Source organism: Eutrigla gurnardus (assembly GCF_963514095.1).
Source record: "Eutrigla gurnardus genome assembly, chromosome: 22".
Lineage (NCBI taxonomy): Eukaryota > Metazoa > Chordata > Actinopteri > Perciformes > Triglidae > Eutrigla > Eutrigla gurnardus.
Genome location: NC_139933.1, coordinates 16,070,932 through 16,093,824, shown reverse-complemented (window position 1 = coordinate 16,093,824; position 22,893 = coordinate 16,070,932). Strand labels below are relative to the sequence as shown.

Here is a 22,893-nt window from a genome sequence, read left to right as displayed (position 1 = left end):
ATAATAATAATAATCATAATAATAAAAACAATAAGAAGTATGTTTCTCTCTCTCTCTCTCTCTCTCCCACGAGGATAAATGACGCCACAAGGTGTTTTTTTCCAATATACATCAAAAAGCCTTTATTTCTATGTACAATTTCCTAAACAAAATATTGCACACAATATCCAGATGTGCATTGAACACAAAGTGAACAACAATAAATAACAGGTAACATTTCTTGTCTGTACAAAATGGAAGTGTTGAGGGTTCACAGCTGTAAAACAACGAGCCGAAGACGATTCTAGAACAACTAACACCACAAGATGTGCAGTAAAAAAAAAAAGGAAAATAGAAACAACAAAGTCTTATTTTAATGGCATTTCAAAAAACAACAAAATAAAACTCAGTAGAACTACTATAATGAGGTAACAGCATTGTCAAAAAAAAAACTAAACACGAAAAGTATTTACATTTTGGCGGATTTTTGCATAGTCCCCTAAATAAAACACACACAAGCACAAGGACAAACAAGAGGAGGACCTGATTTTAACCTAATGCGGACATTATCACCGTGCAGATACAGAAATAAAGTCTAAATCACTCTACACGTCTCTAACATGGGATTCGCAGCACTTTATCTACAAAGAAATAATACATCGGTTTTTTTTATTCTGGGAGTGTGAACGCGAACGCGCAAACACATGCCTTCCTTCCAGTGTCCTTTCCCCCCTTTTTTTTCTTTTTAGCTCTTCTTCTCCGCCTGTTCCTCCTCCTCGGGTGTCTTTGAGGGATTGAGGAGTTTGTTCTCCTTTTTCCACTTCATCCTGCGGTTCTGAAACCAGATTTTGATCTGTCTCTCCGTCAGACACAGGGCGTGGGAGATCTCTATCCGGCGCCTCCTGGTCAGGTAGCGGTTAAAGTGGAACTCCTTCTCCAGCTCCAGAGTCTGGTAGCGGGTGTAGGTCTGTCGGCCCCTGCGGCCACTGTTGCCAAATGGACCTGAGGGAGAAAGAGAGAGAAATAAATAAATTCATGAATTAATAATTAAATGGTTGTCCTGGGCGAATGTCGAAAGTGTAGCAGGGGAAATCTACCTGAGAATGCACTCGAAATCTGTAGTGGTGTGTCTGAAAAAATACAATAAAGTGGTGATTCATCAATTTGGTGGATTCCAACTCCAAATCACAGTCTGATTCCAAACAAATATAATATTGGTTTGTGTTCAAAGTAGTGAATTACGATAAAGTTAATAACTGTACTTTATTGTATGCAAACAGCATCTTCCTATAGATACGCAAATGTCAATATTCATTAATATATATTCTATAATACCGCTGTATTTTCCAATAATATATCTTTATGCACGCGAAGCGCCTTATAGTGAGTTTATAATGACCTCTACATGCATTTTAAAAAGAATATCCTACATGATGACATTGATGCAGGCTACATCAGGATGTAGCCTTTCATGTGGTGCGTAAACTGTGTTTTCTCTCTTATGACAGCAGTATATTGTTCACTAACAATAGTAATATTGTTCACTAACAATACAGTCAGAGTGACGCTGCGCACTAATGAACAAAGCTCACATCGCGTCTTGTTTTTGGAGACATTTAGTCGCAGCTGGAAGTGTTTCTGTGATATTTAGTGTCACTGTAAAACTGAAAAAAGGCCAATTCCGAAGGTGCCATGTGACACTTGAGAGCTTTAAGTCGGAGCTCGGGGTGGTGTAGGCCATGTCCGTGTGTGTGTGCGTGCGTGCGTGTTGTTTGCGTGCGCGTGCGGTCGTGTCTGTATGTGATGATGATGTAGCAGCCGAAGCCCCGAAGGCGCAGGACGATCCATCCGTGCGCAATCACAATAATCCACGAACGCTCGCTCCGTAATCGCGCAATTATTTGATGTTTCTGCTTTTCTAAAGTTGATTAGATGTTCGGGCATCGAGCACTCGCGCAGCTGACAGGCAGCCGCGCGAGGCTCCGGATGCTCACTTCATCACGCAGCGAGCGGGACTCTTTTTTTTTTTTTTTTGTACCTCCGGGCGGCGTGACAACAACACGAGTTTAAACGTTTGTACTCACCGGCGGAGCAGGCGTTCATCCTCTGCATCCACGGGTAGATGAGCGTGGAGGACTTGTCCTCGAGGCTGCCGCTCATGCTGACCGGCTGCTCCGGGCACTCCGCTTTGCGCTGCTCCGGAGCGATGAACAGCGGCTGGTCGTCGCGGCTCGAGAAGGCGCACGAGCCCTCCGCGTCCTTGTAGAAAGTCCCGACCGAGTTGTAGTCGCAGGGCGCTCCGGCGCCGGCCCTTCCGTAGATGGCCGCCGCCGCAGCGCCCGTCTGCTGGTAGTAGGACGCCGGGTAAACCTTCTCCTGCATGTTGGCGGCTCCATACGTGGCCGCGTTGGAGTAGTGTCTTAACGGATCGGTGTATCCCGAGGAATATAACGGTATCTGACCCAGGAGAGAGTCCTGTCCTCCCGGTAGAGACACGGGAAAAGTTGAGTTAACAAAATAGGAACTCATTGGGTGGACAACGGGGTGTATATACTCCGGAGGAATATGATTTGTTGTCTTTTATAGTCCAAGTGGTTTTGCCATTACTTTATCCGAGATTTGGTTTTTGCTGAAAGGGGGGGTTGCGAGGTGCCACTGAACACAGAGGGGAAGTGTACCATCTGATCAACCTCCAGCCAATCACCGCAGTCTGTGCTTGCACTATTGCACCCATGGGGGGCTCTTGTTGCGCGCAGGGGTCCCCAGTGAATCGAAATGAAGCGCTCGAGCTCTTTACGCACGCTCACGCGCACAGACATGGAGAGGCTGCGACTCGCATGAATACATGGCACACTAAATAAATAATAAAAAACAACATACTACATATATATATAGCAACTTTCCATCGCATGCAAATACAGTCCAATAAAGCAGTCGGACTTCTCCCCCCCTCCTCCGTCACAAACAGAGCTCGTGCACAACCGCTCTCCCTCTCTCTCTCTCTCTCTCTCTCTCTCTCTCTCTCTCTCTCTCTCTCTCTCTCTCTCTCTCTCTCTCTCTCTCTCACCAGCGCACACACACACACACACACACACACACAATGCAAAAAGAGAAAAGAAACACCGCAATGAACACTTTGCGCATTTCCCCCCCATTTACGCACAAACGACCGGCTCCCTGCCTCTCCTCCGCTCCCTCCAACCTTCAGTCCATCTTGTTAAATGATATAATAACTAATAAACACATTAACGAGAAGCTGTATCATAAACGCAGCTGCCAGACATCCTAATAATGGGTATTCATTCATCCACATGCAGAAAAGAAAAGGAAGATATGCGTCAATAATGTTGATATTTCACTCTTTTAAAAAAGGTTCACTGTGAGTGAGGTGCATGGAGACGTGCAGAGGGCACGAGGGAGGACACGCGCTTTTACGCAGACCATCACCTTCATCATCATCGCCATCGTCATCTTCACCCACCGTGATCAAGAACTAGTTCCTCATTGCTTTGTTTTTTAAATTGCGTGAGTATAAAACGTGTAAAATAAGTCTGGAAGATGATTCAGTCACCAAGAGTGTCTTTACAAATAATCAAGCTGATCAATTAACGTTAGCTATTATTATTCTCTTCATTAACGTTACTATTAGTGGAGCAATTATCAATATCATGTTCATTATGTATCAATTAGGTGGTATTAGATGCTTAGTACTATTAGTAACCTTCACATTTCTGTCTGGTTCTGCAGTTAAACCATCTTTCATAATTAATGATAAGATTTTACTGCATTTTTGTTGCAAAAGAAAATGAGAATTTGTTAAATTAAGTGTTACCATTTAGATTCATGATGCTTTTAGTTCCATAAAGACAATTTCTACCTTTTTTAAACGAGTTTCCGCTTTTGGAAAAGTTCTCATATTAAATAATCAATGGAAATAACGACATACGGTAATTTAATTATTTTAGAATAATTTGAATCTTGAATTAAGCAGAAAATAAATATATTTAGGATATTAGCTTCAAGAAAAACCAATAATCCTGCTGTTTGCTGGGTTTTTTTTAGCTCGAGTGCGCTGCTGATGTGATTTATTTTTATTTTGAAAATATCCGTTTATAAACCACTTTGATGTAGAGTTTTTTTTAATGTATTAATGTCTTGGCTTCAGTAAGTAAACGTCCTATCAAACAGGCCGCAGCCCTGCAGCCTGACAGCTGCTGGACATTTGGAAAGCAGAAATAAACAGAGCCGCTGATCCTGGAACAGCACGGAGAGACGAACAGAACAATCCCACCTTTTCCACGAGATCACATGATCTTATATTCTAGCTCGAATAAAACTGCAGCGTCAAACACGCAGCAACGCGCTGCAGAGGCGCCGGAACGCCAACAAAACCTTTAAAACGCTCGTTATTGACTTCACTGTTATTGCATAAACACAAATTAACCACAATCAGAGCAAATATTCGTGCAAAAATGATTTGGATTACAAAAAAAAAGAGGCGAAACGGCTCGACGAGGCGGCGCAATGTCAACCTCTAGCGCTGATGTTGTTGTTTTTACATAACAACACGATCACATTAAACAATATCTAATAACACACAATAGAAGAGTAAACTGCAGACTCGCAGAAGAGTAAAAGGTGGACGGATTTAGCTGCATGTTGTGAGGAGAAGCGTGTCGACGCTAGCATGCGGCCTGTAGGAGCTCCAGCATCAAAGTGGAGCCTCGCAGCCACATTAGATGACATCATTAGTCTCATAAAGGCCGCAAACTCGCAACATGTTGTGCATTTTAACACATTTTGGCGCACGCGTTGCGTGTGTATGTGTGTGTGTGTGTGTGTGTGTGTGTGTGTGTCAGCAGCTGCAGCATCTCGAGGGCTTACACGGCCGGAGCAGCAACTGGTTGTGAATGACACACAGGAGAACCGACATGAGGAAGATGAAGATGCTTTGGATCGCTGCCATGTGTGTGTGTGTGTAACACTGATCCTGCAGCGATCCGAGCATCGGGCCCGCGGCGGCGGCTCGGCCGCACGGACGGAGCCGCAGCGGAGGAGCGCCTCTTAATCGCCGGCTTGTTAGAAACACGGTGCCCTTACCTTTGTTGATAATCCATCATCCCGCCGTGAGGCTGCCACTCCGCAGGAAGACGCCTGTTAGCCGCCTCTCTTCGCCCCCAACACCCCCCCCCCCCCCTCCTCGTTCAAAGTGCTTTCATAAAAGTAATCCCGCCATCCAGGAGTGTGATGAACCTTCATTTTCACCAACACATTAGCTACACAGGTAGATAGCCTCGTTAACATGGCGCGCGCGCACAGCCAAGCATCGCGCGGACGCTCCATCGTCCATTTTTTGGGGGTAAAATTACGCACGTAGCCCCTCGCGTCTCACAACAACACACTCCTGCGCGTGACGCATAAACAAAGAGCCAAGAAAAAGGTTGTGTTACTTGTGTTTAAGTGGATGAGCGCTTTGGAGGAGAAGGGGAAAAAGCAGCAGCTGCAATATAACCTCATGGGAAATAAGTTCCCATTCCTGCTGTCCACATGACCGCCAGCGACCAATCCCGGAGCCCGGCGAGTCGTAAACTTCCACGGCAAAGTTGTAAATTTTCATAAACAGCAGCCGTTTTTGTGTGTGCTTTAGACGCGATTTCTCATCGCCATCTTTATTTCTTCTTCTTTCAAGGCCCCGAGATGTTTGAGACGCAGGACGAGACGCGTAAAAGGATGTTGGGAACGTCGGAGGTCGAGATGCGCACTTGGTTGTGTTCCAGCTTCTAAAAAAATAAATAAGAAGAAGGTCTGTACAGCTTCTTGTTGTTCTCCCATCACAGCTGTGGTGTTAGCCAGCGATTTAGGAGCTGCGAGCAGAGATGATCAGATTCATTTAAATCGTATATCACCTCTTTCTTTACGTTTCACCTTCAAATACGCGACCGAAGAATCGTGAAATCTCAAAAGCCTCAAACGCGAACGTGTGATCTTATTTTGTGCTTTTATAAAACGGCTCCAGGGTAAACACAAATAATTGTGCATTAAAGATTGTTATGATCTCGCGAAAAAATGGAGGATTTCCTTCCATTTGGCGTTGACCACAATAGGCCAACGATGGAAATAGTATCTGCAGTCCCGAAAGGGGATTTAAAGTCCATTCAAAATGATCAGGTCGAAACTTAAAGTCATCGGCAGCCACATCCATTCTTTAAAAAGGCATCTCGTCTTCTCCTCCATATCATTATTATTGTTTCTAACGTCGTTTCCGTTTCCCTATACGGTCCTTTTCACCAGGCATCTGCTCGTTTCCACCAACAAGGAGGATTTCCGACATTTATTGACGCAATAAAACCATAAATTCCTGAAATGCAACACATTCATCCCCCGCTTTGATCTATTTTTTCAGTTATTTTGGCCTCCAAGAGACACAAACTCAAACACAATTACCTCTCGTTTCCTTAAAATATTAATTAAAACACGTTTACATAATTAGTAATGAAAGTTGTAGCCTATATTTCCAAATTATTAAATGATACGATAATAAAACAATTCGGACTATATTATATATATTACTTAATAGTGTCTAATGTTAGAATAATAAAGCCCGAATCTGCCATGTTTTTGTTATATTTCAGTTAAAAATGCAAACCGAGTCTCCGGAGAGGCCTTTCTTTTTAAAATATATATTTAATAAAATATTTTTTCGTTTGAAATAAGTCGATTCATTGGCGTTTTAAGGGTTTTAGAGGCACTCTGAGACAGTTGAAGCACGATGCCAATTTCACACAATCATATTTTTCGTTAAATGTACAACTATTTTCAATGCTAATAAAATGCTGCGCCTTTAACGCGCAGCTCGACATCTAAAAAAAAACAAGAGCTTGTGTAGTTTTGGAGAATTTCGTCCTTTTTTTGTTTTAATCTCTATCTCTCTTCAGACCAGAACTAAAGAAACCGGAAGCAGTTATGCTGTAAAACTTTATGGCCTCTTTTAACTCACTGAATAGCTTCAGGATGGAACCACACAAACACCAGCAACGTTCACTATTAACTTTGCGCAAAAGTTATTATCGAAGAAAAAAACAACAACATTTTTTTTTAAATATGCAACCGTAAAAAAACAATAAAAAATGTTCTGGAATACATTTTCTCGGAAAATGTTGTAAAAAAAACCCTCTTCAGTGAAGTTGAAAATAAATCACATTTAAAAAACTTTTTTTATTGATCCTTCGTGCAAAAGAAAAAAAGAAAAAAAATATATTTCAATACTTGACAAACAAACAAATTACCTTGAGAAAAGAAGCTGGAGGCCTTTATTTTTTAATATTCTTCAGTTTCTCTTCAAAGATGTTTTTAGTTAATTAATAATACTTTGATATTCATTTGGTTTCACTTATCAACTCAATAATCATTGAGTTAAGTTGATCCTGAGACATTTTCTTCAGAGGATTCTGATCACACATATCCCCCGTGGTGTGAAATCAGGCTTGTCTGCTTTTATTTTGGCACTGTGGGTGAGGTTTGTTTCAAATAATTCATCCCCAGAGCAAAAATGTGTGAGCAAACAACGGTAGAAAAAGTTAAATGTTGTTTTTCTGCAGTGCTGGATGTTATGTAGTGGCAAAGCAGGGTCAACTGCATGGAGTCCAGACAACTACAAACATGGAAGAGTCATCATATATAGGCACAGTGTGTTTCTTTATGTTCCTCTCTACCTCCAGTTCTCCTCAGGTCCCGGTGTCTACGGTTGTTCACTGCCCTTTACCGTGCTGCTGCTGCTGCTGCTGCTGCTGCTGGCCGGCTCCTCTGCTGGAGGAGCTGCAGACGTGAGAGAAGCCAGGCCTCCTGACCAGCGGGGCTCGAGTGGAGACCACGAGCAGGCTCTGCAGGGCTGCGGGGTCACGGGGCACGTAGGCACAGCGCAGGCCTCCTTTGGGGACGTGGTTTGTGATGGGGATGCTGGGACGGGACCTGGCGTAAGTGTAGGAGCCGCTCCTGGCGTCCTGCCTGACGACCAGACAGCCTCCGACTGAGAACAGAGAGAAGACATCTGAAATCTGACTGGAAATAAACACTGTGAAGTCTAACAGTGCTTCCTGTTGTTTTTGAGATACATGTTGGATTTATCCCCAGGGAAAGTGTTGTGTAGCTCCCACAAAAATAAATACAATCCAAAATATACACAATACCAAAAATGTGGAAAAAGTTGGAGTTTATTAATGTGGCTTTCTGGAAACTTCCTTTATTTAATTTAAAACAGCAAAGATAATTCACACAAGATACAAAACAAATAAAAATAAACATTATTATATCTACATTATGAAATACAAACTAAGTACTGAAGTTGAATTATATTAAAGATTCATGTAATTGACACTTAGTATTTTTCAACTTAATGCTTTTTAAAAACTGAGTTTTGTGATAATAATGTATTTATTTCTAATCCCAAACCAGTGTTTTCTTTATGTTTAGATTATATTAGAACACGCAGCATCTGAGATGTTTTTAGTAATGTATGTAATGTGCAGTAGAGAATAAGAGCAGCTTAGTTTACCTGGCCAGTGTGTCCTGCGTGTTTCCGCCGCTCTGCTGTGGCTCTCGGACTCGTTCAGGATCCTCGGGTGAATCGGGGGCCTGAGCCGGCGCTGCTGAGTCATGTGGGAGTGGATGTGCTGCAAAACAGCGCAGATCTTTTTTATTCTGCATCATGATGTTGATTAGTTCTGGTGGATAACAGTGATATTCCCCAGCAGGCCCTTCATTTTCAACATCACGTTACGCTCGGTCAATCAGGCAAAATCTTAATTTTCTGCTCTGTTTACAGAGCTGCGACAGTTCTGAGGCCTCTTTGATAAAATTAGAACTAGCACTTAAAATTAACTGTGAATGTGGATATATATCGGAATACATTTGATTTAAAACCTGCAATCATCTTCATCTGGGAGAACATAAAGCTTAATTTGAAAACATTTCTCTTACACATAATCCTACAAAACAGGTCTTACAAGTGGAGCTGCAATGATCAGATGACAGATTATGTCATTTTTTCACCTAACAATACCAAATATTTACTGATTTCAGCTCCTTAAATGTGAGAATTTGCTGGTTTTCTTCATCTTGTTTTGATGGGATTGTGGACTTTTTTTCTCTTTTTTTTACTATTATTTAACATTTTATAGTTGGAATGATTAATAATGAAGAAAAATAATCATCAAATGTATCAATAATGAAAATAATCATACATTCCCAACTATTGTGTGAAACAATAACAATGAAATATTTTTCTTTTCTTTTTTGTTTTTGGAGTAAATCTGAATATGTGTTGATATTTTTTTATTTATTTCTCAGGCCATCTTACGTTGCTGAATTATATTATTAAACAGGATTTGACAACAAGATCCTGGACTACTTTGAGCCACGTTGTTTCTACCTGCCGTGAGATCTGAGTGCAGGGCTTCTGCTCTGTTCGCTGGGAAAACTGCGTCACAGAGTCCAGCTGAAATAAAAGGAAAAACAGCACGATGAGCAAAAGTCTAATCATTTAACTGACAACAGACACGTGAGAATCAGGAACACACTTAAGAGTTTTCAGGGGGAACACCTGTAGTTGGGTCTCACCTTCGTCTGTTGTCTCTGGTGAGCCTGTTTTCTCTGCTGCTGGGTGCACACGTCCTTGTCACCCTGCAGGACTCCCCCTCCGCCGCCCAGGCCCTGCAGCAGCTGGTGGATCTGGTCCACCACCCCCAGGTCCTGCAGTAGTTTCTTCCTCTGGGAGAGCGAGTCCACCCGCTCCTGCTCCTCCATGTCTGCCCTTATTTCCTCCTCCTCCTTCTCCTCCTCCTCCTCCTCCTCCTTCTCCTGCTGCTGCTGCTTCTCCTCTTGGACTTCTGCAGCTTTAGGATCCGCCGGCACACTGGACAGAGGTAGCTGCAGAGAGACAGAGAGACAGAGAGACATTTGATTCAATTTGTTTTTATTGCCTTACTGTATATGTAGCCAGCAGTATGCATTTGCAATATATTAGCAATTACTGTCACTGAATAACCTTGATAACACTGTTTGTTTTTCCCGTCTTGACATTAAAAGATATTTGAAATTGAAAAGAGAGACGTCCAATAGAAATTATCTGCAGGAATATTATTCTAGCTAATTTAAAATGGGCGAGAGTCAATTTACTTAAAGGGGTCAGCCAGAATATGAACCATTCATCATAAGAAAGAGGCTGTTTGACTCCCTCTTGTGGTCTCACGTGGACCCTGCATCCCTACTGAATACGATGGGGCCGCCTTACCGGCTGTGGGTCACCGTCACAGTTTGAGTTGGGGGGTTGTGTTGGCGCTCGTCGCGGTCTGACTCTCTCCCCCGCCGTCTCCCCCTGAAGGTCTCCCCTCCGGCCTCCCTTCTGATCCCTCTCCTTCTGCTCCCGCTTCAGACGCAGCTCCTGCAGTTGGAGCCTAAACACACACACAAGTTTAGAATGATGTCAAACAGAGAAAAGAAGCAAATGTTTGGTATGTTTGCATGATAATCAGCTTGAACAATGAATAGAGGACCAAAAATTGTTTTGAATTAAATTGGTTTGTGTGTGGCCGACCCCCTGCTGTGCCCCATGCATAAAATATTTCATGTGTTTAGACTTTGTTTGAATTACGTTTTGGTTAATAAATCACTTTATTTGTAGAGTAAAGAAGCCATGCGTCTCCAATTTCACACAGTTGTAGCGCTGGACCGTGACAAACGGGGGCTCTTCTTCTTCTTTTATCAGTCTTTGTAGTTTTTTTTTGCATATTTGTCCAACTTTATTAAGGACCTCGGCAGGCAGAGTTGGTGAGGTTTGAATGACGTGTGTAATCAGTGTAACTTGTCTCCGGCGTGTCATTAACACGTGTCCGGAGTTTATAAGTTGAGTGGTAAATTGCAAAACGTGCTATGGGGAGACACTTTTGTATCGGTTCTTATTATATAAGTGAGTACAAGTTATCAGAGTTGTGAACCATCCCCCCCCTACTTCTTCCTGCTGTGTGAACACGATCTATGTGCATCGCTATCAGCCTCTGCTCTCCGCTGACGTGTGCTGCAGGTTTTTGAACGTGGGCTGCAGGTTTTTGAACGTGGGCTGCAGGTTTTTGAACGTGGGCTGCAGGTTTTTGAACGTGGGCTGCAGGTTTTTGAACGTGTGCTGCAGGTTTTTGAACGTGTGCTGCAGGTTTTTGAACGTGTGCTGCAGGTTTTTGAACGTGGGCTGCAGGTTTTTGAACGTGTGCTGCAGGTTTTTGAACGTGGGCTGCAGGTTTTTGAACGTGTGCTGCAGGTTTTTGAACGTGTGCTGCAGGTTTTTGAACGTGGGCTGCAGGTTTTTGAACGTGTGCTGCAGGTTTTTGAACGTGGGCTGCAGGTTTTTGAACGTGTGCTGCAGGTTTTTGAACGTGGGCTGCAGGTTTTTGAACGTGTGCTGCAGGTTTTTGAACGTGGGCTGCAGGTACCTGGCGCACTCCTCTCTGGCCTTGGACGCCGTGGTCTCCTGGAACAGCGAGCTGCTGTGTTTGAAGTACATGTCGTATTTCTCCCCGCCCTCTCTGGGATAGATCCTCTTGAAGCGTCCCAGGTGTTTGGCCTCGTACCTCTCCATCTGCTCCAGCGTGGCCGCCTGGCACTGACGCAGCTCCTCCGACCTGCACACACACAAACACACACACAGTAACAGTCACCTGCATGTATCTCTACAGGAACAGGTGTGTGACCTTGTGGCTGACAGAACTCCACCTGGCCTCTCTGGTGCTGTTTTGCTGCAGCCTGTCCTTCACCCTGCGTCTCTCCTCTTTGGTGATCTTGCGGCGGTCGCAGGCGCCCAAGTTGATGAGAACCAGGGTGTCGTAGAGCAACGCGTCCTTCACCTCGCGGTCCAGCTGCGAGTCAGTGGTGAAACTCGGGGAGTGATTCACCTGAGTTGTAAATATGCTGATTGATTATAGACGTCTTATAGTTACATTTTAATAGAAACTCACCCCGTGCAGCCAGATTCAGACATTCATTTTAAATTCTAATGGAGGTCTTTTCAGTTTCAAAACAAAACAAAGATGACAGGCTGAAATTAAAATGTGCATAAAATACTGCACAAGACACGTAGAATATACGTGCTAATATCATATTATTTATTTTTTTCTTTGCTTCCCTTTATCTTGTTTTTGTGGCTCACATGTATCACAGTCAAAATAATTTCCTTATTTCTGGGATTATTTCTTATTCTTTTTTTTTTTGCTCAATGGGTGTTTATTGAGTCTATATGAGTAGTTATTAGATGATAATTGATCATTTTAACATCTTATTAGGACCAGATGTACTTGACTACTATGGACTTGAGATGATCTTCGGGTCTGAATATTTCACACATCATGTAGAGCTAAAGCAAGAATTAACATGAAACCATCAGTGTGGAATAAGATTTAAAAAAGGTTAAATGTTAAGGGTTTAAAAACAAGAATAAAATGTCTCTTCAAAACTCGTCATCATAAGGGGTGTCATGGTCTCTCACCTCCAGCACCCAGGGTCTGAGCCGGTGATCCAGCAGCACATCGAAGCCCAGGATCTCGAAGCAGGCGCTGCCGGTGGTGTGGTTTGGGAAGCATGTGTGGTAATTATGCTTGAGGATCGGGTGAGCGGAGATCAGCGTCTTAATAATTATGTCCTCTATGTCGTTCCACATCCTGTCAGTGTTGCAGCTGATGGACTCCAGAAGCTTGTTCAGGGTGGACAGCTTCCTAGGGGAGCAAAAAGAAAAATGCAATAAATATGCAGTATTTTAAGAACATTATTCCTACAACCCAACGAGCATCGTCCATGCGTTTACCGCTTGCTGCCATTGTCCTCATCGCGGACAAAGTTCTCGCTGTTCTTGTTGATGGAGTAGTTGGTGAGATGCATGCAGACATCCTCCTAACGCCAGAAAGACGAGGGGAGAGAGACACTCGTCACAAAGAGGCAGAAATACACAGGTTGTTATTAGAGCTTCAGTGATTCATCAATTAACTGACAGAAAATTAATCTGCATTAATCATTCAATAATCGTTGGACATTCTTTGAAAACAAAATGGCAACATTTTATAGGCTTCAGCTACTCTAATGTGACTATTTTCTATTGTTCCTGGTCTAATATGGTGAAACCTGAATTTCTTTTTGGCTTTTATTCTGTTGGTTGGTCATAAAAAGACACCATGTGTTTTATATTAACTTATCGGAAAAATAAATCAATAACAAAACATTTAGGTAAATTAATAAAAGGCTAAAAATAGCACCGAGTGGACAGATGCGCTGATTTTTTCACGCCATGAGGATTACGTGATCATATATGTAATCTTTATTGTAGCAGAGGAAAATGATGATCGGCATGACACACTCCTGACGCTTAATGAATAAGGCTGGGGACGCTCAGATTGCTTTTATTAATTAATATTAATTAAATAACTCCACATTTGGTGCTCTAGTGAGTATTTGTGGCAGCAGGACGGTGTGTGTGGGACTGAGACAAAATACACTACAGCCTGTGTGTGTGTGTGTGTGTGTGTGTGTGTGTGTGTGTGTGTGTGTGTGTGTGTGTGTGTGTGTGTGTGTGTGTGTGTGTGCGATGAAGGAACATGTCACCTAGAGTGTGGCTCACTGATGCATTTTTAATGGAGCTCTATGGCAGAGAAAGACAACACATCAGAATTTGATTCACACTCGGTATATGTTTCTCACCACGTTGCTGTGTGTTGGTTCGGTGTACTTGGTTGTGCAGAAGCGAGTCAGTCCCTCCCTGAACATGAATATGCTGAACGGGTCACATGACGTCACCAGCACGTAGATGCGCAGGTCAAACTTGTACCCGTCGATTATGAAAGGCTGGAGGAGGGAATGAGAAACAGAAAAGTTCAACCTGTGTGTGTTTCTGAGTGTGTTCTGTGTGTGTGTGTGTGTGTGTGTGTGTGTGTGTGTGTGTGTGTGTGTGTGTGTGTGTGTGTGTGTGTGTGTGTGATGTTTAAAAGACCCTCACCCTGGAGATGTAAACCTGGCAGATCATGTGTTCTCCCGGCTGAATGTCTTTACTGGACTTGGTGATGATGATGCCTTTGCCTTGGCAGCCGGTATCCGGCTTACAGATGTACGTCTTGCTCTTTTTGGCCCTGGTGTAAGCTTGGAAGTCACTGTAACTGCACAAGTGGAGTTAGTATGTGAAGAAATGTTGAAAATAAATAAGAGCAAAAATCCAAGGGGAAAGTGCAAACTGACTCTGCAGGAAGGCACCACGTCCTGGGGAAGATGTTGTAATCTTTGGGGAAAAGCTTGAGCATACGGTTCATGTTTCTGGCCAGTAAATCTTTGCGGCAGATCTCACTCATCCCAGGGAAATGGTTGATTTTCTGCATAAAACAGAAGGGACACGCAGATGGCTGTGTTTACAGTGGAAGTATTCCGTGGGCATGGATTACTGTGAAGCATGCTCATGTGCGAGATTGTACGCAGTCTTAATGAAATACGACAAAATAAACCTTATTCATTCAGAGAGGAATCATTGGTCGTAACCTGCTGAACACTTCCCGAACCGAATTACCCAATTAGATTACAAATTGATTGCTTGAGCCGAAAAGCTGTTAGGAGCAATGAGAAAATGACACAATCTCATAATCTCTGTGGAAATCTATATATTTTATTATTTCACGGGTAGGCATATTGAGCAGAAGAATTTAAATTACATGTAAGCCTATTACAATTTGACAGAGCAGAATGACTACTCCCCACACGATTCATTTCCATCTTAATTCAGACATTGGAATTCACTTTAATTAGCGTTATATGACGGTGGCGGTAATGTGGGTGCTGGTGTGAGCAGATTCCAGTCAAATACCTGGTAGCGTTTCATGTCCTTGACGCGGTCCAGAGACACGGAGCAGTCGGTCCAGAAGAGCGTCCAGTCGTCACCCTCCATTGCCTCTCGGAGGCCGTACCTGCGAGCAGCACGCCGCACTGAAAGGAACAAACAGCAAATTCACTGTGTGTAGTTGTGACAAGGACTGACCCCAGAGCTGCAGATTACAGTACATGGCCAAAAGTATGCAAACACCCTTATATACATTATTGGCTTTAATCTGGCACTATAACAGCCTCCACTAGCAGAAGTTTAAACCTGCTGCAGGGATTTGATCCTGTTCAGCCACAGGAGCACCTGTGAGGTCCAACACTGACATTGGGTGATCAGGTCTGGCTCCCAAAAGGTGTTGGGTGTCAGATCAGTGCAGGTGCAGAAGTTCTCCTGAATCAAACTGTGAAAAATGTGTTTCTCTATGGAGCTGGCTTTGTTCACTTTGTCATCTCAAAACAAACACAAAAAGTTGCCACAAAGTCCACAAACCATCTCAAATATATCTGTATTACGTTGCATTACAATTTCCCTCGAAACGAATCACGGGGGCCGAGCCCAAACCATGAAACACAGCTGTCTGGACATCACATGAGTCATACTTTTGGCCATGTAGTATATTTAGAGCTTCTTGTGTTGCAATACGTGCTTTGTCTGGGAAATACAATGACTGGGGATGGTGCAGCGTGATGTAGACACCTTCAGTAAAGTACAGACTGATGGAGACGTACCACTCTCATATTTGCAGTTGGTGAGGTTGATCCACAGTCATCTGGAAGAGAAGAGAGACAGGAGGAGGGACAGACATCTGCTTTGTTGCAAGGGCCTACAAATGCCTCGTTACGCTCATCTTCTTTTCACCGAATGATGAGAAGTGAGAAAACAAACAAAAACATAAAGAGCCTCCAGGACAAAGTTACACAATCATTACTGTCAGGGTGCTCAGACGTAATGTACCTGCAGCGGGGAAATAACCCGATCCTGCAGTTAAGTACCTCTTCTTGTTTTTCCTCCTCTTCTTGTTGTTGATGGGTGGCGGGCTGCTGCGGGTGCAGGCCACGGTTTGGCTGTCGTCACCCTCTCCCTCCCCCTGCTGCTCGTATTCATGTGCGTCTTCATTTCTGTCTGGGGCGTCCACAGGTAGACCCATCCTGGATGTACACAGACCAAACAAACAAATGTGTTCATGTGTGAAAAAATGCAACAATAACCAAATCATGGCATTGCATCTTTGATGCTCATTTACTCTCTCTCTCTTTTTTTTTTCTTTTTTTTTTGGATGTGCCGCACAGCCTCGCGATGAAATTCAATCAAACAGAACAAAGAACATGCTGTAAGTGGGTGCTTGGACTCACGTTTCCGTTTCTCTCATCAGATGAGTGCTCTGGCTGTCGGCACACCGTCGCAGACCGGCATTCAAGAGTTATTGTGGCAGGACGGACGCGACAAGTGTCGCCATTTACTTCACCACAGGACTTTAGTTTTAACGCTTTTCATAATGTTGATATCAAAGGAGTAGCTCAAGAGTAGTCGGCGTGACTAACTGACCTTGTGTTTTTATATGATGGTTTTAGATATTAGTGTCCTTGTGATGGGTTTTTGTCTTAGAGGATGGGTATCTTGTGATTATCTTAAGATAATAGTACTCTTGTCGCATTTTCTGCCGTCAGGTTAGCTAAATACAGCACAACCCCTCTTTGGTATTTTTACTTTTAACTCAAAATATTCCCTTTACCGACACTCCTGACAGGAACGAGCAACTTTTAAGTTCAAAGAGACAAAATAATGTCTGCTAAACCCAAACAAGATGCAAACTTTGGGGATTCTTTTCCCACAATGTATTGCAAACATTTAATAGAGCAGCGAGAAAAATCTCGTAAAAGAAAAATAAGAAATCAATTTTGAGAAAGACATTTTTTAGGGGTCAAGTATGTTGAGAGTTTTTTTTTTTTTGGTGCCTAAACAGTAAACTACGATGATTAGTATGTAGACCGTACTAATTCATATTTAGAGAATTAGTATGTAGTATGGATTTGGATGCTAGCGGCTTTATGAGCTAAATGCTAATGTCAAGCATGATTTTGGTTAATTATTGCGAATGTTGGCATAAGAGGAAACGTTCAGGGGTCACCAAAATGATAACAATTCATCCCGATGGGACTATGAACGTGTGTTATATGTAAGTATCAGATGTTTGTGGAGATATTTCACTCTAAACTAGAACAGTGAACCTCGGTGGCACGAGAAGAAGAAGAAGAAGAAGTCAGTGGCCCACCAAAGTCATGAGGGTTCATCCTCTGGGAACACAAATGTCTGTGAAGAACTTAACATTTGTTGAGCTACTGCAGTCTGGACCAAAGAGATGAACCAACTGACCGACATCCGAAGAGCCATCCCTCCAGCACGGTTAAAAATCTGACGTTTACAGGAATAAACGTTTAGTTCCACTCGTGTGGTCTCGTTCTGTTAACGTCCGTCTGCACTCTGACCCGAGCACAGCATCCAGCGATCGCCACGGCGGCGTCTCCGCTGTTCGCCCTCTGCCTCCTATCTGGTGTCTTGTATGGGTTGAAGGTAAGGTCAAGTTAGTCCCTGGTAATGATCATGGTCGCGGTGGCATTAAGGAGGGACATCCCGGGCACGCCACGGGAGGTGGCGGTGCTCGGTGACAGTATTCTGATCCAGTGATCTGGATAATCCTGGCACTGAACTGTGAGCTTTGCACCGGGCCCGAGGTGCCCCACTGACCTCGGCCCAGATACGGTTACAGCACCACAATGGGCTTCTTAGAGGTTCTCCCTCGGCATGCCACGACAGCAGGCACGTGAATAACACCTTCCTCCACCAACAACGACTGGCTTCAGTAAGACTGCTCGGGGTCACACCTTGACACGGCTTGCTAGAACTTTCCATTTCCTTTAAAAACTAACAAAGAAACTGCAGCACTAAAAGCTAAAACACGTTGTGCCAAATGAGGTACATGAGCTCTTGTTGCTACAGCGGCTGTCTGCTTAATTAACATGATGTAATGGAAGAGAGACAAACCTGTCAATGCCATACAAAGCACTTGCCTAATTAGAATTTCAACTGATTACAGTCTTGCACATGCAAAACACTCACAATTAATGATGCACCTAACAAATTACCTTTATTGTCAAGTAAGCAGTATATAAAGTGCAATTACATAAGTGTAAACGTCTCAGCTAAAAACTGAACATTTTGTCTGAAACCAGTTAAAACAAAGGTGTTTCGTTTGCAATGATATGAAACAGAAAAGCTGTTTATGTTAAATATAACACACAGATGCTCTCTATTTTATTGATAAATCACTTAATTTCTTTTAATTTTTTTTTATCAAAATCACTATAAGCAAATGTGCTCCTGTTGATTAAACTCATCAATGATTAAACCAATTATTTCGGCACTTATCACAATCACTCTGCTTTCGGAGATGCAACTTGCCAGCTAAGACTAAGACAGTCTAATGCAAAAACTCTACAGGATAAAATCCCCTTTTTGTTATAATATTGTTCAATTGATCCTCATTGACAGGAATAGGGTGAGCACAAATGATTAAGACCTCTGCTTCAGCTCATTATACCTGATAAATTGGCAACCGTGTCACCTTGTTTACCGTCACTGCCTTCAGTTGAGAAACAGCTGTTACTCACCTGCACTGTCGGCCTACATTTGTGAAGACAAAAGGTGTTGGAAGATGCTGCCACGTCTGTCTGTTCTCCACACACCGTTGAGACACAAATCTTTGAATTCAAGAGCCCTTTAGGATGCTGCCACTCTCCTCAGTAGACAAACCAATGAGCCACATCTCCACCTTGTGCACCGTCTAAAAAGAAAAACAAAAGTAGATGTATCATTACAAGGTTGGCTCAGCTCAGACTGACTAACACAGCCAAGCACCGGGGCTCAGAGGTGGATCTGGTGACCAATTAGAAAACTGTGGGGACAAACACCTGATCCCTCCTGACATGACACTCAGCAGGGAGAGGGGAGCGATAATCCCTTATATTTGTTCACTGAAACAGGAGAAGTGTTTTTCAGCGCCTCCAGTTGTTAAATTGAAATCTGTGCTGAAAAGCGGCGCAGCAGCGAGTGGTGTAAGTGAATGGCACGGCCGTCCATCTTGTTAGCCAAGTGGAAATGGAGAACCTCCAGTTGAAGCTTAGCCTTCCATTGAAGACATTAAAAATTGAGGACGGGCAGATGGGGTACATTCTGGTCAAAGAAAAGCAGAAAGAAGACAAACACGCAGTAGCCAACCGGCTACTCACTCAGACAAGATTCACAACATACAAAACGACCAAGCGTGGCGTGGATTACGATCTAGTGCTGAAACTATTTCCTGATTAATCAATCAGTCAACATTAATAAATCATTAGTTGCCATCCTACACCCTTACACAAGTGCTTATCTACCTTTTGTGGGGTTTTATGGTGCATTAAAGATTAAGCTTTCAGTTGCTGAATTGGCAAGTCAGTCAAAACTTCTGTCTACAAGAGCTTCCATTAAATTACAGAGCAGGGCAATTATAATTTAATATATCAATGGTGTATTTTGAGAGATGCAGGTAGGACAAATGTTTTCTCTTATTCCTTGAATAACTAGTGTCCCAGGTGAGTCATCAAATAAGAAGGCAATGAGAAACAACATGTGGCAATTTCCTTTTAGTCTGTATAGCTTTGTGAATTAAATATACTAAGTTTTCTAAAACTGCGATTTAGAAATGAAGTTCTGTGAACAACTTTCTAATATTGTTGTGCAAATTGAACAAACCTGCCAGGGCCGCACTAATAACATTCACTACATGATCACATATAGATATCACCTAAAATATTGCCAAGAAATCAGAACAATGAGCACATGGCGTAAATACAAGGTGAGTTTTTGGACGAGAGGGTGAAGAAATGTTTGGCTTGCTACACACGGGAATGGCAGTAAGCCATGTGGCTCGCTGCCAAACTCAACTCAAATTATAATACCCTTATGACTTTTAAAAGCAGCACTCCCTGAATGAAATGTACCACAGAGAAATCTGAATGGAATTAAAACTGTTTTCATTATACTCGCAGCGGGTGAACCAAAATAACTAATTATAATATATTACAATTTATATCTCTAACAATTCCATTTCAGTAGCTGCTTAACCAGCTGCAGGTTTGACATTGAAATCTGTGACCCCTCAGATTTGTTTTGACAATGGCACCAAAACTTACTGACAGACGTATTGTTAGTGTTAACAATGGCCACCGTGATTCTGCTATGACAGCTATAATATGTTTATTTATTCATTTAAGAAAATGATAAAAGCAGCAACTCATAAGCAGCAGTGGGACGTAACATTACAAAGTATATGTACTCAAGTGCTGTACTTTACTTATAGTATTTAGCATTATTTTCACGTAATGCTAATTTACATTTCTACTCCTTTACCCTCCAGAGAGAAATATTGTGCCTTTATTTAACAGCTACACTTACATGTAAACAAATATTTTTTAGAATTGTACACATTAATGCATGAGAACAAACAATATACAATATGATATATATAAACTGTATGTGTATATATATATATTTAATATAACAATGATATAACACTCACAGGGGCCATGTTTCTGCCTTTTTAATGCAGGACATTTAATTGTAGGACCTTAAATTGTAATGAAGTATTTTTCCCATTGTGATTCAGCTACTTTTACTTAGCCTGAGTAAAGTAAAATAACAAGGGTATTGTGTAGTATTGTAATTTTCTTTGTTTGGCGGTGAGCCAAAGGGCAGACGGCCAACAGTCAGTTCACTATGTAGTTACACATATTCACTACTGACTCACCATGTGTGGTGCTTTTGTGCTGTTGTTCTGGTTTCTTGGCAAGATTTTAGTCACGATCACGTAATGAATGTTGTTATCAGTTATACAACAAAATTAGAAGACAAATGTGCAGACAGAGGTGGGAAGTAATCAAGTAGGCCTAAAGGTATCTGTACTTTACTTGAATATTTATATTTCTGACAATGTTTTCCTTTTACTGTCTACATTTTAAAACAAATATTTGTACTTTCTACCCTGGATGTTTTCAAAACAGGCTGCTTACTTTACTTTTAATGCATTTGAGGGGAATTATTATTATTATTATTATTATCATTATCAATATGACGCAAGATTCACTTAACCTTTCAAAAAAAATCAGTCAGTAGAAATGTCCTTCATACTTTTTTACAAGTACATCTCAGAGCTTGTACTTTTCCACTTTTACTTGAGTAAAGAAGTTGAATCAGTACTTCGACTTAGTATCTACTTCTACTTGAGTACACAGTATGTTTGTGCTGTATGTTTGCAGTTTGACACCTCTGATTATAGACAGAACAAAATTACTTCCACAACATGGGACACTATATATTCTTACAATAAGAGAAAAGCGCGTATGAAAACATTTAATATAGCCTATCTATTTTTAGATCGTCACTTTAAATGACACATGCCATGCTCTGTAATTGTATGAGAGCTCGTGTTGAAATAACCCAGCTTCCAAGTATGACATCCACGTATCTCCTAAGAGTCCGGCCTGTCTGGTAATAATGAAACACAGAAGTTTAGCTTCGTGAGTTTTCTCACCGCAGTTAAAAACAGTTTAAAACAGCTATGAATCTTATTTAAAACAGAAAAACCACCTTAAGAAACGACACATTTTCCGCCTTTTAGTTCGTCAGTGTGTTAATAAGTCAAGTTATAGCTTTAAACCTACGTAAACTAAACAACACGACGTATATGCTATATGCTAGCTAGGCCCATATACTGTTGCTATGGTAACATAATGCTTACGTCAGGATAACTGCCGGCTTGCGAGAGAACGACTTAAAACGTCAGAAATGTGACATTACCGTGATGAACGAGCGTGTCCTCTTTATGCCGGTCAGTCACACGAACCGAGCAGCCTTACGTAATCATGTGTTGTTGTTGTTGTTGTTGTTGTTGTTCGGCTCGTGCTTGTAGTCTTGCTGGCTTGATGCACAGCGGAGACGTAACCTACATATGTAAACATGAGTGAACTCGAGGCACACACGCGCGCGCGCGCCCACGCTGTGCCAATTTCAGAGAGAACGCCCCAGGTCAGCCTTAAGCCAATCACAAGCACGGCGCGCGAGAGTTCTAGTCTCTGATTGGCTGTTGGCTCACCGACGAGAACAGATGCATCTAGAAGATGATCCACAGGTGCAGTTTGGGGTTTAGATGGTTTCCATGTATTTAGGAGCATGTAGTTTTAATCGAGGGGCGGCTGAGGGGTTACAGCGGGTTCTCCCTGACTCACAAAGGCGACGGGTCGATCCCCAGCTCCTCCTGTTCGCATGTCAAGTGCCCTTGAGCCAGACATCGAACCCCAAGTTGCTGATCACGCCTGCCCTAAAAAAAAGAAAAAGAAAAGTGCACGCCGTTTTTGAAATCTTATTTATATGCACTTTATCAAAAAAATGTGTTCTCTTAGAAAAGACTGTATGATAAACACCATCAGTGGGCTGCAGCGATTTTTAAAAATAAATTCATGATTACTGTTTCCTTATGAATTTCAAATTGTGAAATTTAAAACTGTGCTCAAATGTAATGACCGTTCAGTTGTCCGTTTTCAAGACAATTGTCCAAATTCTGTCAAATGGCTGAGAGCCTGTAATGTACAAATATACATCCAACATACCACTGAGGTTTAAACTGACCAATATGTGTTTGTGATCATAACTTTACACAAATTCTATGTTTCATAGGAGGTTCAATAAACCGGTGCAGGTCCCCGACGGAAAAGAATTTAGCTCCCTCTTGTGTTGTTATGTTTCACTGCAGAAGTGAGAATGGAACGAATGTTAAATGTTGGCCTACATTACCCATAATGCAGCACACCGGTCTGCCCAGAACGCAACAACTGATGCCTTGAGGGACAATCGGAAACAAGATAGCAATGGCTTTGATTTAAGCGTACACGAACCTATGGGTTTACTGTCAATTGTGGTTGTTTTTACAG

General features: G+C 42.3%; 2 protein-coding genes across 5 annotated transcripts; both read right to left on the bottom strand.

Annotated features, from left to right (window-relative positions):
• Positions 1-702: 702 nt before the first annotated feature.
• hoxb6b (homeobox B6b) lies at positions 703-2,789 on the bottom strand. Of its 2 annotated transcripts, XM_084002101.1 has the most exons (3): positions 2,064-2,789; positions 1,077-1,109; positions 703-981 (listed from the first exon to the last, which is right to left on the bottom strand). In XM_084002101.1, the coding sequence occupies exons 1-3, from the start codon at positions 2,506-2,508 to the stop codon at positions 725-727; spliced, it is 735 nt and encodes a 244-aa protein (XP_083858227.1). In that variant the 5' UTR covers positions 2,509-2,789; the 3' UTR covers positions 703-724. The 2 variants fall into 2 exon arrangements, with proteins under 2 accessions (XP_083858227.1, XP_083858228.1); XM_084002102.1 differs by lacking the exon at positions 1,077-1,109 and having other exon boundaries at positions 2,064-2,788.
• A 4,194-nt stretch (positions 2,790-6,983) lies between these two features.
• Positions 6,984-21,913, bottom strand: ttll6 (tubulin tyrosine ligase-like family, member 6). 3 transcript variants are annotated; one of them, XM_084002082.1, is made up of 17 exons: positions 21,764-21,913; positions 18,541-18,713; positions 15,866-16,020; positions 15,601-15,639; positions 14,858-14,976; positions 14,242-14,372; positions 14,006-14,162; positions 13,711-13,854; positions 12,824-12,909; positions 12,509-12,734; positions 11,740-11,918; positions 11,460-11,648; positions 10,268-10,430; positions 9,595-9,903; positions 9,407-9,472; positions 8,531-8,648; positions 6,984-8,005 (listed from the first exon to the last, which is right to left on the bottom strand). In XM_084002082.1, exons 3-17 carry the CDS (start codon positions 16,017-16,019, stop codon positions 7,728-7,730), a joined length of 2,358 nt encoding a protein of 785 aa, XP_083858208.1. In that variant the 5' UTR covers position 16,020; positions 18,541-18,713; positions 21,764-21,913; the 3' UTR covers positions 6,984-7,727. The 3 variants fall into 3 exon arrangements, with proteins under 3 accessions (XP_083858208.1, XP_083858207.1, XP_083858209.1); XM_084002081.1 differs by lacking the exons at positions 18,541-18,713; positions 21,764-21,913 and having other exon boundaries at positions 15,866-16,549; XM_084002083.1 differs by lacking the exons at positions 6,984-8,005; positions 18,541-18,713; positions 21,764-21,913 and having other exon boundaries at positions 8,572-8,699; positions 15,866-16,549.
• Positions 21,914-22,893: the final 980 nt, after the last annotated feature.

Bases quoted from the DNA above. Each gene is read 5' to 3' on its own strand.
- hoxb6b (XM_084002101.1), bottom strand. From the start codon at position 2,508: ATGAGTTCCTATTTTGTTAACTCAACTTTTCCCGTGTCTCTACCGGGA. The intron at 1,110-2,063 runs GTGAGTACAAAC...GTATTTTTTCAG, and splicing joins GATGAACGCCTGCTCCGCCG to ACACACCACTACAGATTTCG. The intron at 982-1,076 runs GTAGATTTCCCC...TTTCTCCCTCAG, and splicing joins GATTTCGAGTGCATTCTCAG to GTCCATTTGGCAACAGTGGC.
- ttll6 (XM_084002081.1), bottom strand. From the start codon at position 16,088: ATGATTTGGTTATTGTTGCATTTTTTCACACATGAACACATTTGTTTG. The intron at 14,373-14,857 runs GTATTTGACTGG...TGTTTTATGCAG, and splicing joins AGGACATGAAACGCTACCAG to AAAATCAACCATTTCCCTGG. The intron at 8,649-9,406 runs GTAGAAACAACG...GCTGTTTTGCAG, and splicing joins GCACTCAGATCTCACGGCAG to CACATCCACTCCCACATGAC.